Source organism: Rhyacophila brunnea, unplaced genomic scaffold (assembly GCF_057557595.1).
Source record: "Rhyacophila brunnea isolate RB1 unplaced genomic scaffold, BYU_Rbru_1.0 scaffold_4, whole genome shotgun sequence".
NCBI classification, from domain to species: domain Eukaryota; kingdom Metazoa; phylum Arthropoda; class Insecta; order Trichoptera; family Rhyacophilidae; genus Rhyacophila; species Rhyacophila brunnea.
In genome coordinates, this window is record NW_028233068.1 from 53,746,599 (window position 1) to 53,766,243 (window position 19,645).

Below are 19,645 nucleotides of genomic sequence, written 5' to 3' on the forward strand. Positions count from 1 at the left end.
GCTCAATTTGATATAAATAAAAAGGATTTCAACTTATATTTTTATAAAAATCATTTTTTTTTTTTAAATAAATATTAAAACTATGAATAAGTCAAAAATCTCTTAGGGTCAGCATAGAAAACTTAATAAATTAAATTTTAATAATAAGTATGACCATAAAATATATGTAATAATAAGATGGGGCCCTGTGAAAAAGTCGCTATAACATGTTTTACAATTGTAAGTTTATCTTTGACTTAAAATAAAAAATATTTTTCTTTTTAATGTTTTCAGATACCTACATATTTATTAATTAATTCAGTTGAAATTGTAAATTATCAAAAAAGCTTTGTATTTTTCCGCTAGGTGCCTTTGGTAGGTAAAGACGTCACCTTAAGTGTCGGCCTATAGCGTCGTGGGTCTCAGATTCGAATCCTGGGTCTGGCAAGTACACATTGTTTTTCAATTTGTGTATGAGTCAGAGTATGGACCTAATAGGTTGAGCAAGTGGCTGACATCCATTTCTCGTAAAAACAAAAAAATCTTTTAATACAAACTTCCACTCTGCTGAGGCCCATATGATCTTATTAGGATCGGACATGGTCGGAAGACGATAACATTTTATACCTTTGTATACATTTCTATTTTCCATAGTGAGGTCACAATTAATTCAAACCTATATGTAATTTTTTAATGTGTATATATAGATTGCAATTAATATAGCTATGAGTGAGGGAGTTTTTGCAACAGTGAGAGGAGAATTTAGATGTTTCCTAAAGACATATTGGTGATTGTTAAAAATTACTACTCTGGCACCAATTTATCATGTTTTTTTTATTTTTCGTAGCTCCAAGAATGTTCTGTGGGAAACAATGGACTTGGAGGCGGTACTGGAAGTACTGGGGGTGTTGGAGGAGGGTTGGGTATGAATGGGTCAACTCTCTCGGCTCCGGAGTTGCCCCTGCCAGCCCCCAGCCCAGACTACGATGCCTTCGCTTCTGGCTCTGGGATCCTGAGCCCCGAAATGTGCTCAGTTACCACTAGTAATTCAGAGGTAAGGAATTGAAATTTACAAGACTTAAATAAAAATTCTGCCATGATTACTGTAGTAATAAGAAATTTAATTACTGTACTTACAAATGATCATGAGCTCAAATTCTGGCTAATCATTCATTTTAATAAAATTATATTATATGTGTATATTGCACAATTATTAGAGGTCTCTCAAAAATCCCTTATTTAAAGAAGATTATCATTTATTGTAGTAATTGAAGAAAGGAGAGTGAAAAGGAAATCATCAATAGTACTCATGTCCCTGATTCAAATACTCATAACTCCAAGACCAATAATATTATTTTGTTCAACCATGATTTAAACCAGAACCTTCCACATGCTAAGATTCCTAGTGCTTAATTCTACCACATAGTTATGGACAGTAGCAGAATGTCCGGTTTTGAAACCAAATGAGTACCTTGGTATCAAAGTGGGACATACGCCACCTCCCACTAAATTCATGTTTTAATTGATTATGGTAGTGCAAGTGATGCTCTTTTCAAAAAATCCACTAAAAGTATCAAAAACGGTAGTTTTCATAGAGATTTTTGAGTTTAAAGTTGGTATGTTATATGAAAAACGGTCACTTTTCACACATGTTTGTCAGTCTCCTGTAAAATTTTGTAAATGGCTTATGTCCCACTTTGATACCAAGGTACTCAAATGTTTTTCAATGTGTATTTGGATCCAGGCTATGGTTCTGATATGTTGAACGAATTTCACTGAAAAAAATCTCTTTAGAACTCCTTTGGGTGGATTGTAGAGCCAAATATTTTTTTTTTTTATGTAAACTGTAATCTGACAAAGATATAATATGTTGTTTGCAGACTGATGACTTCTTGGATGACCTCCTGTCGCTGGAGAGTGGCGGAACGGGGCCCGGTGCCTCCGGTTCACTGCTCTCAGGAGACGGAGACCTTGGGGTCAAGCAGGAATTGCCCTTCAGCGACGCAGAGATTCACGCTTTGGCTAAAGATAGACAGAAGAAAGATAATCATAATATGAGTGAGTTTTCATCTTATTTCTACACTATTGTTTTCAAATCAGATCTATCTTATACATTCTAATTATACATTATATATACATTATAATTAAAGTATATGCACAATTTGTAAGTAAATTCAATATAGGTACTGAATCCGATTAAATTGGAAATGAAAGGATGGTTAAATTTTCTATTCAAACCATTGTGACATTAACAACGATCGTCATTAGCATTTCACTCGGGTATTACAGTGTACGTTATATGTATATATGTTATATCACTGTTTAGCATTCTAAGGGGTAGTGTTCCTTTTACTAAATTTCATAGTAGTAGTGATCTGTCAACTCATGCATTATTTTTCTCATATATTTCCAGTTGAAAGACGACGCAGATTTAATATAAATGACCGAATCAAAGAACTCGGTACTCTTCTGCCAAAAACTAACGATCCTTTCTACGAGGTGATCAGAGACGTCCGACCCAACAAGGGAACCATACTCAAAAGCAGTGTTGATTATATCAAATGTTTAAGGTGAATATTAAATTTTATTTTTTGTTATAAGTCAACAAGAGGTCAACTTTCTATAAAACCTCTAACATTCAATTGATATCGACTTCGCGGACAGCCTCCACCTGTCAAATGTCAGAAATGTCATCACAAGCATGAAATTTTACACTATTGGATTCATGTTCGAATGCAATCTTTCTAGTTTATTTCAAAATATTTTCTTAAACCGTATGGATAATGTAGGTTACGTACGGGAGTAGATGTGATATTGAAATCTAAACACAGGTTTTAAATTTACACGTTTATTATCCCAATGGAAATTTATAATACGAGTGCTTAAAGTCAGACAACGTTATCTACAAAAAAGTGTTGTTGTTTTTTTTTTTGACATAAAGTTATTTTACATTTACGGCTACATGATAGTCAAACAACGTTATGTCAATCTTTTCTAATTTCTTATTAAATCGTCAGTAAAGTTTAACGCTAACTACATAAGTAACCCTTGTTTTCATATTTTTTAAAAACTATCCCTATAAATTTTAACAGCATCATAAGCAAGATAAATGTACAATACACAATAAATTATAAAATATTAACATTAGGTTTTAAATAAACATTTCCCTTGTTGAGTAACAAGAATCTAAAATAACGATTTTTGGCTCTCCTGTAAAGTTGCACTTTTGTAGATAGTGTTGTTTGACACTAAGCCCTCGAATAGTTAGTTAAGTCTGATAAATTAATTGGACCCGGAAAGTTATGTAGTGAGTTGTAGGTAGGTACAGGTTATTACAAGGAATATGGGTCCGACTGAATCTCTTGCTCATTATAAGAGGTACTCGTTATATCAGAGAATAGGTATTTTTAAATGAGCAGTCACATAACAAAAAAGTCGAAAATAAAAAATCTGAAAACCATCGTAAAAATCCCCGAAATAAGCATAGCCTTCATAAACTACAAAAGAAGTTATTTATTGTAATGAACGCTGGTATGTACCTACCTCACAATTCTTGGATTTTTCAACCATGTGCGTTTCATTATTGTCGGCGAAAACAACAATTCGACACTTCGCGAGTGGAGAACTACAAGGTTCTAAGTGTTTGTCCTTGGAGAAACAATAGTAACAATGAGGCAGCTTAGAATACTACTTCATTGTTGGGTTTGTTTTTTCAAGGACGAACACTTAGAACCTTGTAGTATTCGGCTCGCGCCTTAACTAGTGTCATAAACGTAATCAGTCCCCGGCGGTATCCTGTCCGATCGGATTTTATTGCTTAGGGTCGAAATGTTTTTAAACGATCGACACATGAACAGTATTTTAGCTCAGTATATCCGATAAGTTGCTCGTGATAACAGTGAATAAATCTATGGAGAAAATCATAAACCAAATGTCAACGAATGTTTCCTCATTACATCCGAGATCTCGCTATGTCCGAGATCGTAATAACCGAGTTCGACTGTAATTAAAATATTGAAGACAGAAAAGATAACACGTATGTTATAGAACTAAGAGGCTTTGTGCCTCTTTGTTCACTGTATAAAAAGGCTGTCTGCTGGTGATGATCAACATGAGTGCTATTTTTAGCTGCTAAACGGCACAGTATTACTCGTGCGAATAATGTCGGTTTCCAACTCCCTATAAGTGTATAAATTTAACCACATTTATTTTGTATCTTATATTTTATACTATTGTTCACATTTGTAAAAGTATGACTAATGGATAGGGCGGCCCTAGCAATGGTGACAACTTTATGGCATGCGACAAACATGTAGAGGGGATGTAGACAATATTTTGGCAGCTCCAAGTATATTTTTTTTGTAGATAATGCTCTGTTCACTGTATTATGCAACAGTGAATAATAACATTGTGTTATTATAGTTGTAAACTAAATTACATACATGAATAAAATTAATGAAATGTTTAGAAGGATTAAACCTCTAAATTTGTAAATTCATGCCTGCTTGAGTAACTACTAACTGTCAAACAAGAATGTCCATGTGTTAAAACTTTGAACTAATGATCCCCGCCAGTGCAGCTATATCGCACTTCCGTTTTCAAATGAGAAACGCCTCCAAATTTCTCATTTCATTTTACGCTCCCGTGGTGTAGGGATCTATCAATTTACGTAATTTGAAGCTTTTTATAATAAAAATGTGTGTAAAACGATCAGGAGTGATGTTAGAATTATTATTAGTAAACGTAATACACTAACAATTGTTATTAAATAGTTGGATATCTTTTATTGGTTCTGCGAAAGCCAGGATGAAGAGCTTAGAGATTTTTCCAGTGGCAGATGACTGATGAAGTAGCTTACGATGATATTTTATTGATGTAATTTTAAAAATTTAAAGAGGGTATTAATGCTCTAAATTCAACCTCCTAATAATAAATAGCCTGTTGATTATTATTACAACTGTTAATTTTGACATTTTTTTTTCAGAGATGAAGTCAATAAATTAAAACAAAGTGAGCATAGAAGAAGACAAATTGAAGTACACAATAGGAAACTTTTACTAAGGATACAGGTAGCTATATTTTTGATTAATATCATAGTGATCGCACACTACCTACAAAACACACAAAATGAAAATAATCGTGACATAAAAATGATTTTATATTTTGTTAGTTTTGTGACATTACAATTTCTAACGTCGCCATCACAAATCATAATGTTATAAAAGACCCACCCTTAGGGTGTGACATTATTTATATGGATAACCCCTAACATCTTTTACATCAAAAGTATAACGTCCTAATTTTGCTATTCTGTTTATCGCATTTGACGCATGTGTAAAACGCAACCGTATTGTGTATGGTATTTATTGTGTTCAAATAAACACAAATAACACTATGTTTATATTGAATATGGTTTCGTTTTATGTATACGTTGGTCACAGTAGCTGTATTGAGCGAACATTTTTGGCATTCGATTATTAAATGTTGTAAAGTGATTTTTTTCCTCGTTTAATCCTTGGAAAATCATAATTCATCTATTAATTTGAATTGTCGAATTGTTAGGCATTATATTGTATGGATCAATGTTTCACGATGATATTTATATTGTTTCAGGAATTAGAGAGACAGGCCCGTCTGCACGGCTTACCAGTAAACGACTTTGTCTGGCAGCCGTCGCAAGCCGATTCTGCTGCCCATCATCGAGCACCCGCCGACACTCATCAACACCCACCTTACTCCGCAGTATGTCCAATAACCATTTCACTTATTGAAATATCGACACCCACAACGAACAAAGCAGTAACTCACTTTGGTCATTTTTCAGGAGAGCTGAAATGAAAGTTTGAAAAATTCTCATATCGTAATGCAAAGAAGAAAATATCTGGTAATAGAGTTAAAAAACGTAGTTAGTGCTGGTAATCAAATATATTAATGTTTTATCTCTGTAAAACAACCGAAATTATACTTTTTATCAGTTACGACTTGTCATAAAACAGCATATTTCCAAAGAATAATGTTGTAACTCATATTACAACTTTTTACGTGAGATGATTTAAAATAAAAAAATATTTTTTCATGGAATATTGTTGTAACTTAACTTTAAAGCCCTTGCAGCATATGAGTACATACATAAAACTACTCTATTTTTGTTCTGGCCACTGCAATTATCCGAATAAAATACAAACGATACACCGATGACCTGATGAACTGATAAGATGGAGTAGTTCAAGTTACTATTTTCTTACAGGTTAAAATGCAAAAAAATAATAATTACAACCTTTATCGAGTTCATATCTCTACAACTGGTATGCAGAGATACAACGTTAATAGAGGCAGAAAGAGTATTTTTTTCTTAGTATGCGTGATGTCGTAAATCAAAACAGCCAAAAAGTGACTGCTTTGTGCGTTGGGGGTGTCAATATCACATATTAGCAGTGGTCAAGAGCGCCTATTAGAGGGAAGTAAATCATGTTACGAATGTTGAATAACGTATATTTGGATTACCACAAGGGGGGGGGGGACGCTGGAGATAAACACACATAACAAATTTGCAAAATGCAAAATCTATGAAGATTCAAAAGCTTACAGACTATATAAAATTGAGCAATGAATTTAATCTGTGTGTATTTTTGAAATACATAATTAGTTATCCATTTCATGAACAACCATTGACTTACATACAAAATATGTTGTTGTAAATTAAGTGGTAATTAAATTTACATACAAAATTAATTTTACTTCTTGGTGGAAGGGTATTATAGTTATTCGATAGTACCAAGTAAATATTTACTAATCATTCAATTTTTAGTTATACATTTAATATTCTCAAATTCATATACAATTTACTTTCAAATTATTAGGTACCTACCTACTGTACGAACTTCTGTATTATTTATTTTATATTATTACATATTGATAAAATATGTATGTATTTTATATTTTCAGCCTACCTCTAACAACATTCGCAATATCCGTAGATCGGAACAACCAGTTTGTCAGAGTGTAGACGCAAACCTTCAACCCTCCGCCGACAATCAAAATCCTACTGCCAACGAAACAATGGGTAAGCAACTTCATCCATCATTAATTTGACAGGGTTAAACACATTTTATTGATGAAACGACATAGGTATCCAAAAAATCCTATAAATATAGATTGATGTAGGTACTCTACACTTCCTTTTACCTTTGCATATTTATTTCATGAGTAAAATTATCAAATGAAACACTTAACGAGTCATTCAAGATACTTTTGCATATAACAAAGATAATAAGTTATTGATTATACAATTTATTTTTCAGACTCTTTGAGATTGGATCAATATACATCTGCCCCTAGTCTTGGATGCCTTCAGTTAGATTCTGGAGCCAATGATGTCTTGGATTCCATACCAGCTAGCTATCTTGATGCACCTATTAAGGTAAGAGTTTTTGCCTAGTAGGGGAGAGCAGGTAGGATTCGTACACAGGGAGCATTCGTACAGTGGCGATATCTTCACTATCCAATTCTTTGGCGTGCTCGCGTTTGTGTGTAAGACTCCCGCTCATACGCATAGTGTAACCGCGGGGCAGGGCATCAGTGCGGCCAACAGCTTCGACGGAGCACGCCGATAGGTGTTTTTGCTCTACGTAAGTATTTTTTTGTATTCACTTTTGAACACGCTTAACTGTTATAAGTTTTGCACGAATGTTATAAGTGACTTAGTATAGTTTATGAAGTGATAACTTTGTTTAATATGTAAATAGTCATTTTAGGCTAACTATAGCGGTTATTTTTATTTTCAATTAATTTGTTGATTTCTCGGTTTGGGGTACCTTCGTGCAGTTATGAGTGGGGTAGATTCGTACTGTACGAATGCTCCCCATTCCTAACTGCGTGGCAGTAGAAAGATTGTTCACCAAAAATATTATTGTTACAGAACCATGCCGCGAATATATGTGAAAAAGGGGACCGGAACAGGAGACGTTGACGAAGATGCAATGATACAAGATGCAGCCGTTAGAATCCACGTAAGGTGGACAATCAACTTCTACAGCGGGCCAAGATGCCAATGTGCCAGAAACTCTACCTGCAGAAACAGAGATTACTCAACAAGATCTTCCATGGAGCTCAGCGCCAGTATCACCCTCCTTGCTATCACCGACAACTGCACCTGCATCTTCATCAACTGTAGGATTAATAACTCCAGAAATTATCCGGCCCTATCCCAGAGTGGACAGAAATGCGTTAAAAAAGTCGAAGAAAGGAAAACTACCAGGAAAATCGAGAATATATACAGATACCCCTGAAAAAAATAGACTAGAAGAAATAGAAAAAGCAAAACAGTTGAAGAAGTAAGAGCAAGAGAGGAAGCAAAGGGCTAAGGAGATGAAGCGAGCATTACATTTACTGTCAGATACAAGAACCAAAACAAAGAGACAGAAGAAAACTTCAGGGACAACTAAACCAAAGAGGCAAAATAAAACTGTAAAGACTGGTAGTCAGGATGAAACTGATTGTGAGGATGAGGCTAATATGAGTTTAAGAGAAAGTTCTTGTTCTCTCATCGAAGAGACGTCTGAAGGATCGGATACTGACAATGAAACTCCAGTTACGTCAGGGAACATCAAAGAAGAACGCTTTGTGATAGTAGAGTTCAAGAAAACAAAGACCGTTTAAATTATCTTGGGCAGGTGCTTAAAAAATATAGTCCCGTTGAATACAAAGTTTCATTTTTGAGGAAGAAGCCTCATACCTGGAAATTTGTCTTTCCCACTACCAAAGATGAAGGAACAGTTTACATATCAGATGTGGTATGTGTTTTCCCGCTATCAAAATCTGCTTTTACAGCAAGAACAGCCCGGATAATATTTAGCTTCGAAAAAGACCTATCTATATATAATGTTGGATAGTACAACTATTAAATATGATTAAGACCTATTACTCTAATGGTTAATTTTATAATGTTGGTTTATTCGTTCCTTTATTAACAAAAAAATAAATAAAAGTGTTATGTTTTTATGACTAAGTAGTTATAAGCACTTTAAAAACAATAACTGTTAATTATTATTACATGAAGGCTGATTCTGTGTTAGCTTTGATCTCAATACATGATTATATTACATTGAATAAATAGCATTTTATTTGACTGTACGAAGGTTCCCCATTATGTACGAATGTGCCCCACACTATGTACGAAGCTACCCCACGTGTGGGGTAGTTTCGTACGTTTTCCATTTTTCAGAAAAGTTACCGTATCTTCGCCATGCTGATTTGTATCTAAACTATACTTCACTATTATTAAAGCCAAATATATTGGATATATAACAGCATTGAAGTTATTTAAAAATATCTTACAGTTTTGTTTTTATACGGCTTAGAGTAAAAAGTGTACGAATCCTACCTGCTCTCCCCTACATATTAACTGCAATTTATTGAATTGATTTAATCATTTTTTCCCGCCAATTTTTTATTTCATTTTGTTTGTTAAAGCCGAAAGTCCGTTATATAAAAACACAAACAAAATCCTGTTAATTCGTCTTCAGATGAATGCAGTGACACCCGTTGTGGAGTGACGTTAATGTTTGATGTCGACGCGCTCGCTTTCGGTAATCCTGCTTTGAAAAAATTTGTTTGCACTTTTGAAGTCTGCTGTTTTTTATACTCTCTAAAATTACGAAAATGCGTGTAATAGAGTTGAATTTGATTATCTGATGAATAGTTAATAAATGTTATTAGATTATCATGCACAGAACATTTTTTACAAGCGGTGACACTTGGATTTAAATATGTATAAGATTGGAAGAAGGGAATCCAATCCCAGGATCCCGTGATCCCGGACAATTTTCAATACCTATGAATCCCGGGATTAGTAAACATAATCCCGAAACCTTTGGGAATGATTTTTTTATCAATCACAATCAATTAGTATGTTAGTGAAATGTATATAACTGCACATGTCACAGGGGGAATCGCCGGATGCTCACGGATAATAAATAACCATTTTTTGTTATCATACGCAGTCGTAAGAACATCAAGAAAATAATAAATATATTCATTTAACCTGCTAGACACCACTGACGTTCTGGTGTCCGAACGGCGTCTAACCGCCAGTGCCACGGACATGCAGGCAAACCCTTGTTTCTACGCTGAATTTTATGAATGTTATCTTTTCTTAAATAAATAAAATAAATTGTTTTACTTTTACATGATTATCTATATTACAATATTATTTACTCCATTATACCCATGTATTTCCAAGTTTGGACGTACACAATATTAACATTAGATGTCTTAAATAGTATAAATTATACTAGACATTTTTGACCGGTTTTATCAATGCTATTTGTATAAATAAAAAAAAATGATATTAACTATCGAAAAAAAACGCCAAACCTGGGACCAATCCCAGGATTCCGGGATCGTCAAATTGTAATCCCGAAATCCCGGGATCAAAATTTTGGCTCGGGATTGGATTCCCTAATTGACAGGATGTTTTTAACAATTTTCACATTTGACCGGATATTTTGTCTATTATGTCTGAAGTCGACTATATCGAGGTTGTTTACTATATCGAGGTCCGCTATATCGAGATTTTACTGTTCTATATTATTATGTAAACGAGTCCACACACAATGGTGATATTAAACGTTTCCCATAGATGGCAGTGTCACCAACTCCTGGGATGATGATGTCAGGGGGCGAACATTCCACAAGCGATGCCCCGGGAGTGCTTAGTCTAACACAAATCGAAGATCTCATGGAGGACGACACTCACAATCCGGTGCAAGGTAAAATAATATTTTATAATTGCTAAAAAATATTTGAATGTCACATAAATTTTTACCCAAAAGACAATTAAACTCAGTGCAACTTATCTTAACAAATCATAGATAAATAAAATCCGATACTATAAACAGAAAAATCGAATATTGTATTAAGAGTTAGTTACCTAAAATTGTTTCTATATAAATAATGAAGAGATACATTTACAATATATAAATTCACTGCAAAGAAAGCCTTGAAAATATCATTCTACTGCCTAAATTGTAATTTTCTAATTATGCTACTTCGATACATATTAAACATAAAGCGATGATTGAAATTATGGTTGTAATTATGCAAGAGCTACCTACATATTATATCATTATGAAACTTTTGTACAGGTGATCCAATGCTTTGTTCATCTCCTTCGAATCGTCTCTGCTTGGGTGGAGAAGATGACCAGCAAAACTCAATGGCTTCCATGTTGGGTGAAGATAATGCCGCTATGCTAGGAATGGTGTCTTCAGGTTAGTTTTTCCTGAGACTATATTAATCCAGGGTATAATATTGAATAAAGACGTCAACTAAGTAGCTCTAAAATTAAATTAAGTTAAGTCACACAAGAGAATCAACCTAACTGCAACTTAAAACAAACTTTCTTTCCTGATTCGCTGAAACACAGATGCGCTTTATTCCACATTCATCAGGTCAATTTCAACTCTTCTCAAATCATTGTTAAACAAAATGGTATCAGATGAAGTATGTAGCAGAATTTTTTCTAAATAAGAAGTTGAGGAAATATTTAGTGCATTAATTAATTAGGGATATATGCACCTATTGTCGCAAAATTATTTCTCAAACTTTCGTTTAAAAAGTTGTTATCACACTTGTAGAGTTTTGTTGTGTGTTTGATAGACAAAAATGGCAGTCGTTGTACACTCTAACTCAACTTAGCCGAAAGCAATGTCGCGTAACAACCAATTTAGTTGCCAGTAAAAACCAATTTTTTCCAATGAAAAATGTTGAAAAAAAATGAACTCTGTGTGCGCTATATTTAAGTAGGTAATATGTTATTTGGATTTAGACTAAGTTACATAGCTAAAGTTGATCAGTTGCGGTTTTGTCAAGCCTTGCTACTAGGAATTTTTTGTATTATTATGATAGGGTTGTTTTATCCAGTTAATTGGCTTCGATTTAAGCTCATGCCAAAATATTTGATTTTTTCATTTGTTATTTATAACACTGACTTTTTTACTCTGAAGGTGGAGGAAACCCTCTTCTCGGTGACACGTCTCAGGACCGTCCTCTGTCGATGGGCCTCCTTGGCGCATCTAGTTTACTCGGCACATCCAGCCTCCTGGGACCATCGGGACTCCTGGCACCGAGCAGGGCCAGAAATTCGCATATTGGAGACTGTTTCTCAGACACCGAAATGGAACTCGGAGCGTAACAGTGATTGATGTTAGACATTGGGATTTTGAATGCTACAACACCTGACATTTTTTTGTCTGTCCGATATGTTGTGAATATAAAATTAATTACAAGGCTGTTAAATGGTGCTCTTGTCATAATCAATACTTGGATCCCATGGGATCCTATTTAGAAAATTTAATTACATAATAATAAAACTAGTGTTTTATAAAGACTATTTTTATACAAGTGTTGGCGAGAAACGTACAGTTTGTTATAGGTATGTGTACCATTTATTATAATCCTATATTCACAATGTATTTTTACATATTACAGTGAAAACCACTTAAGATTAATTTGTCCGAATTCATTATTTCATTGGTAAAACTCACTCTTCTTAGAGAAAACGGTAAACATAACATTATCTACAATTAAGTACCTACAAAAATTATATTTAAGTACATTTTAATAACGAACAAAGATTAGATATATTGTAAAAACTCATTACTTTTATTTAAATGTTGTTTCAATATTTAAAACAACCTTTTAAGTAATTTTTCTTGGTAAGATGTACATAGTGAGTTTTACCTTTTTCTTATGACAAAATTGACTTTTGTACTATAGTGCGAAATCTTTACGGTGATAGGCGGCGGCTTGGAGAACTAGATCCCCTCCTCTCGCGTTTCAGTACTTACAATACTTCGAAATCGAAAATCATAGATAAGATACAACACGAGCGCCGCCGCCAGATCTCACATTAAAGATTTCGCAGTCTAGTAGATTTTAGTGTGAGAGTATTGCTACAATTAACTATTGGTTTAGAATCCATGATATCTAAATGTTATAATTAGAAATGCATATTAGTATGTCATGATGTAAGCATTCAATGTCACAATATCTATCATTCACGTTATTGTCTGTTGTTTTTCGGTTAAAGTGTAAAATAAAATATGTGTAAAAGCAAATACATAAATGTCTGCTGCTTGTGGGAAAAGGTTTAAATGCCAGAATAAAATGGACATATTATAATTAAATTGATTATTTTATTATTTAATTTATCAGAGTGCCTGACTGAGTCAAATTAAATTAGTTTTGTTAAATAAATGATAAAAGCTTTGTAGTAAGTTCATAGGTGATAATATATTTGTATAAAATAGCTGTTAACTGTTTATAAATTGTATACTCAACCACAGATATTCCAGATTTCAATAATGGACTATGATTAAAAACTTTGTTTTGGCATTTAGATCCAATTCTGTAAATGGTTGGCATCGATATATTATCTTTTATTGTTTGCGATACTCAATAACTAAATAATATCATTTGTGTGACGACGGTGCAATTTAAAAAAATATATTTTGCTATATATATTATTTTGTGAATCGCCAATAAAGAGTTACCTAACATGTTTTTTTATAAATAAATATTGTATCGGCATTTTGACCTAATCAATATAATGTATAAATCAAAATGTCAAAATGTGCCTTAATTGTAAATTGTAAATAAATAATTAAAATGCCATGTACCTAAGACGTTGGTGATCAATTGGATATTAAGAGTTATCCGATTCGTAATAACACTCTGGATTTATCTCCTTCAACAACTATTATTGTATAAAACTACTAAAAACATAGACAATAAATAGGTACTTACTTTAATTTCACTCAGAAATTATTTTTTTAATTAAATTAATCACACACGTAAGTCAGAAAGGCTAATTAATATCATTGGTTTTTTTTAGTTAATGAAATTATCCTGTATGACAACTTCATCATATTTAATTCTAAAGATTTCATGGGTCCTATTTTGTTCTCGAAATAATTTTTCATTCAATAACAATTTAGTTCCATTTTCTTATTCATTATTAAAGGATGAAACATAATTATTATTGTAATAAACAATGAACTACAGTGAATCTCCATTTTTTGGATTTCAATGATCCGGATCTATAGATATGACTATAAGAAAAGTGAAAGATGAATTTTCAAAGAATGGCTAAAAAAATGTTCATTCTGATACAGCATTGCTAAGTCAGTATTTTTTACGTCAAATGTAACATTTTTAGTAGGCATTCAAATATTTCTATTCTTTGGCAGACTTAATACAAGAAGACAATGCAATTTTTTACTTAAGAGAAAATCTTAAGTATGTCTTGCGATGACTCCTATAAGAGAAAGAAGGTTTGAGTTTATAGTCAACTTTTCTCTTGCAGAGCTATAAAAATAGGTTTCAACCAAGAGAAAGTTTTAATTGAGGCGTCTAATTCCAAAAAGCGATAAGTCCACATTTGGTCAAAATCGAGAATAAAATACGCACGTATTCTTTGTATAATTTTACACAATACATATTGATCTATAAATTCTAAAACACAACAAAACCCTTCGAAAAAAAAATAATTTAAGTCTCAATTTATTACAAAAAGCGCCAAGTCCGTGTTTCATATTATTTAAAGTTTGTTTGTTTTCACGCGCATTTAAGTCAACCAATGAGGGAACGTTCAATATTATAAATGGCATCTCCCATGCTGTAGCATCTGGTAAACTCATGACAGTGTCACGGAAATATGTGCCTTATGCGGAATAAATTAAAAAGTGAGGTACAAGTAGCGCTACGTCCAATTTTATTTTGGCTATATTTTTTACATTTAAGAGTTTATCGGCTGAAACAAATTGCCATTTGGTTGTAATTTCGACATAGAATACAACGGAAAAAATAATCTTACATTAAAACAAATAATTGAAGCTTGAAACATAAAAACGTTGTTTCCCGCAAATATCGAATTGTGGACTAGTCGCTTTTTGTAATAAGACGCCTCAATTGTTCTCCGCGACGACCGTTAGAAGAAAGATAATTGAACATCTTCTATTTTTTTAATTATCCTGCAAATCTTCATCCCTAGTTAGTCTGAATAATTGAGACAATTCTAAATTTATTTCGAGAGCATAGTGGAAACCTAAAATTATAAATCAATGCAGAACTGTGAAAGTCTTAAAACAATGTTCAAAGAACACTTAATGTAATTCGAAATTGATATAAACTTTTTAATATATAAAACTATAACCATGGTTTATCTCTGTTATCATTAATTTTCTTTGTATTGGAAGGCATTGATTATTAAAAGAAAATAAATCGTAGGTTAATAGATAATTAATTAATAATATTAATTATTTTGATTGCAGTAATTTGTTTAATTTTCTCTTGCATCCAGCGTGATTCATTAAGTCCTAAGTGCCTCTTATTATACAGTATTTTATAAGGTCTGCAATATTTAATTAAAATTAATATTAGCTTATGTTTTATATATTGAATAGTAATGTATTATTTATATAAAATTATCTGTGAATGTCTATAATATCGGTCAAATTAATATTAATTTGATACAGCCAATATAAATTGTACAAAACTCCCCAGTATAATTTATTGTTAGGTATTATTACCAATTTTAAAAACAAATCGTAATATTGTTTGTTATTCTTTTTTAAGCAGACATTTAAAATAAGGGAAACTTTTGTATAAAAAAGAATGCCCAGGATACTGTTTTTATTAATTATTGTAATGCTACTCGGAGTATGGCAAAATAATACGAAACATAAAATAATGAATTGATAATTTACGTTCCAAGTGTTTTAATTAATTGATACTTATTTTAAATATTATTTAAATTCACAGGTATACAAACAATTTTATAAAACCTGTTCAAAAAATGTGCGTTCGTTGATGGGTTTCCTCGCATTATGACATGGTACTTTATGGTTATAAATATTGTTGAAATAAATATACATAGTTTAATAAGTGATTTTGCATGTCCAAAGAGATCTTTCAGCAATTCATAGTTTTAATGTAGGTACTTTATATTTAATTTTGATAAAATCTATTTTTTCAAAAAATTTAAATGTATGTAGTAAATGTATATATCAGTTTTTTTCTTTATATCGAATTGAGTTTTAGTAGTCACAACACTGAATTATTCTTAAAGTTCTTTGTCACATTTGAAAAACTTACAATCGTTGATAAACATAATCGTATAATAATTAATACTATGTGGTAATGATAAGAGGAAACCCTTCAAGGGACAATCTATATATTGTTATAAAGGTTTTTTTTAATTTATTTGTTTTTAAAACTTTATCTTTAAATTTGGAAATAATTATTTTTCTTTGTTTTTACATACTTACATAATATTGATCGATTAAAACACTTAATAATAATATAAATTATCAGTAACTTCAGATGTTTGTAATGTTGGTAGATAGCCCTTTATTATTGATTAGAACTACCACACCACACACTTCATAAAATTGACGAAATGAATACTAAAATAAATAACTATTTCTATATTCGACATACTCAATCATTTAAATTTATTTTTATTTTTAAACTATATTAATAGTATTATGTATCCCATCTTTTGGCGTTATTTGGCTAGTAATATGAATTTACTTAAATATTTGATGTAAATATCTGTTTTGTATTGTGGACGATTGAGTTTGTTTTAGATGCTCAAAAAAAGATTATTTATTGTTTATGAATGTTGAGTACAGTTACCATTTTATATGATAATATTATTTTTATAAAGATTTTTAGAGCAAAAAGCATTTTTGAGATTTAAATTCATCAACGAATTTCGACGAACGATTTAATGTTTTCCTTTTTCATACATTTTTTTAATCAATAAATTTTTGACATATGTAGGTACTTACCCTAAAATCTATATGAATTTGTAAATAACTTTTAGATTTAATATTTCATTTTTGTTCATTGATGATTAAAAAATCTCAAAAATGGTTTAAAATTGTTTTCCTATAAATGATTTTATTTTATCTGTTTTCTTTTGTATGCATATATTTTTATAGCAAAAAATAAGTATTTATAAAAATGGTCCAATCAATAATGTGAATGTTTATTAAAAATATTATTGTGCTATTTTTGGAATGTTTACAATTTTATGGAGAATATATTTTTATAGAACTTTATGTATTTTAATAAGAATATTTGTACATGATATTTATGTACCTATTTAGTATAATAAGGAAATCATATTTTTGAACAATTTTAAATGGATATATTTATCAATACAATTAATAATTGATTCATCGTCGTATGTGCTTTTAAAGTAAATAAATAATATTATCAAACATGTTGATTGTCGCTAAAATAAATGAACGTTTGAAATAAAATAGGTTCTAAGTGCCAAAACTGAATTACTGTGTTTTTTTTATCTGTGTAAGTCCTAAAATAAGTCATTTCTACATGTAGTTATGTCCTTTGGAGCGTGTCCATAATGTCATCGAAAATTAAGGTTTGTGATGGCACTTAGAACTTTACACAGTAATATGGGAACTGTGATTACCTACTTTATTTTTCTAGCAGTATTTTAGTTGAACCATGCATTGACACATCAAACAATATACCATTTACTCAAAGAAAGTGTTACGAATGTCATCTGTAAGTAAAACCTTTTTTCTTTTTAATGTTACATTATGAAGCTCTCTTTTCTCCTTCTCGTAGCATTAACAAGTAACAATTAGGTACCCATGTATTAAAATATAATACACACACGGAGTTTTGGTAGGTACTCATACTTGATAAAAGTTACACTGTAAACAAAACAAATTTCGTGTAAAAATTAAATAATATCAAGTCATACAACAATGTTAAAAATGTATCATGAATCCTTCCTACCAAGTAAACAACGAACCCCGTGAAAAGCCTGATTATTTCAATTTCACTCAATTGATGCCCAATCTGAGAATGAAAAATGATATCCAATTATTATTTTACTCGCATTATTATATTAATTGGGCCCTTCTCTGGAAAAAGACCGTTATCACGATAACGCTAGTAAATCAGTTCAAATGATGTGCCATACATTTGTTTACATACAAGGCAAAAAATATTATTTCATCTCGACAACAGATGGTATTGAAAGTGACAGATTGGTGATGCGCAGAATTTTTCAGATGATTTTTGAATTAACGCGCCGCGCCGTGTTTAAACGCTTATTATCTCAAAATGAAAATTTCATGATAATGCCACTTTTCCGGAAAGGTGTTCAATTTAATGTAATCATCCTTTGAGCAGATTATCATGGAAGAAAGAATTAACTCTTGTTAAGAATTATTTTCTTACAACAAAATAGTTATACTTGAATAAGGACTAGGTTAAAAAAATGTATTAAGAAAAAAAAACCTTAAGAAAATTTCGTGCTCGTTTTGCTAAAAAAATTATTATAGTATCCTACATTGTATTAGCCAATCCTCTATATGCTTCCATTATCTTGTAGGGTAAATGTTATATATACAAACTCATTACATGATGCCTTTTCACCTCATTACACATTCATTAGCATTATCAATATGTAATTAAGTATATATAAGATCTAAAAATAGAAAAATCATTAGGTACGTACTTAAGCAATATAATAATGGGTAATCTATTACCTATAGCTGCATGTACATTTCAAATAGGTGATATAAAGTAACTTATTTAGAAGAGAGATATTTTGTGAATAATATTTTTAATATATGTAATTATAATAAAAACATATTAAGTATTTGGATTATATTTTTTATTTTTGTTTCTCATTGATATAATATAATTATAATTGACGTTGTGCAGAATGGAACCAATCCACGAATTATAAAGTTTTTGTGATTTTTTTTTCCATTTTACAAATTTATTTGTTTCTAACGTGAGATAATATTATATTCTAATATTTATATCGTTTCTATATAGCTGTGGGAAGTTGTGGGACTCGGAGTATGTCAAATTCACAGATCATGATCCTTATAGGATTGCCAAGTAGTTAACATCCACTCCATGTAAAAAAAATAATCAGACATTTTTATAGATTCAAGTTTACCTGTAATAAATAAACAATCAGATTGGGTGAAGTTCTTCTAAACTAGCCCACATTTTTTAAACAATTAACAATTAAAAAACATTGACTTCCTGTCTAATGTAAATTTTGAAAAGACGTTCATAATAATAACAGATTGTTTAAATTTACCTACTAATAAGTGAACAATCATTGTAATTTTTTAAATCTCTCTGTATTCATTTTACAAAAAATCAGGTGTAGTTCTCTAAAACTTTATAAACCCCAATTGTTTTCAGGCTTTTTCGGGGGAAAAAAATCACAAATTTGCTTCAGATATGAGTGAACACAATTATATAATTAAAAAAAATATTCTTCTTGTTTCTGTGTATTCTGAGACATATTGTGGGTGGCTTCCTTTTTACCTAATCATATCAAATTTGGTACGTGAAACGTAGTCACGTGAAATTTTATATTTTTCCAGTCTTATTAATCTTGCTTATTATTCTGACATAGACCCTTGTTTGATAGAGTGAGCTGGCCTTACTCATATTTTATTTTGTCAATTAATATCTTCCGTTGATCGGAATGCATGTTTCTTCAGTTTGTCTACTAATATTTTTTCCCAACTATGTAAAATGTTGAACACAGTGTCTTCTTTGTAATTCACATATTTTTTATTCAATATATAAAAAA

The 19,645-nt window shown here is 31.4% G+C and overlaps 1 protein-coding gene across 2 annotated transcripts in view; it reads left to right on the forward strand.

The window, feature by feature from the left end:
• The window catches only part of Mitf (transcription factor Mitf), a 208,073-nt gene extending 193,563 nt beyond the window's left edge, over window positions 1-14,510 (forward strand). For both annotated transcript variants that reach the window (XM_085954530.1, XM_085954531.1), the window contains 10 exons: window positions 827-1,033; window positions 1,860-2,037; window positions 2,393-2,549; window positions 4,964-5,048; window positions 5,593-5,721; window positions 6,925-7,042; window positions 7,281-7,399; window positions 10,619-10,748; window positions 11,124-11,249; window positions 11,985-14,510. In XM_085954530.1, coding sequence (XP_085810656.1) covers window positions 827-1,033; window positions 1,860-2,037; window positions 2,393-2,549; window positions 4,964-5,048; window positions 5,593-5,721; window positions 6,925-7,042; window positions 7,281-7,399; window positions 10,619-10,748; window positions 11,124-11,249; window positions 11,985-12,172 — 1,437 coding nt within the window. In that variant the 3' untranslated portion in view covers window positions 12,173-14,510. The remainder of the gene's footprint in view (window positions 1-826; window positions 1,034-1,859; window positions 2,038-2,392; window positions 2,550-4,963; window positions 5,049-5,592; window positions 5,722-6,924; window positions 7,043-7,280; window positions 7,400-10,618; window positions 10,749-11,123; window positions 11,250-11,984) is intronic.
• Window positions 14,511-19,645: the final 5,135 nt, after the last annotated feature.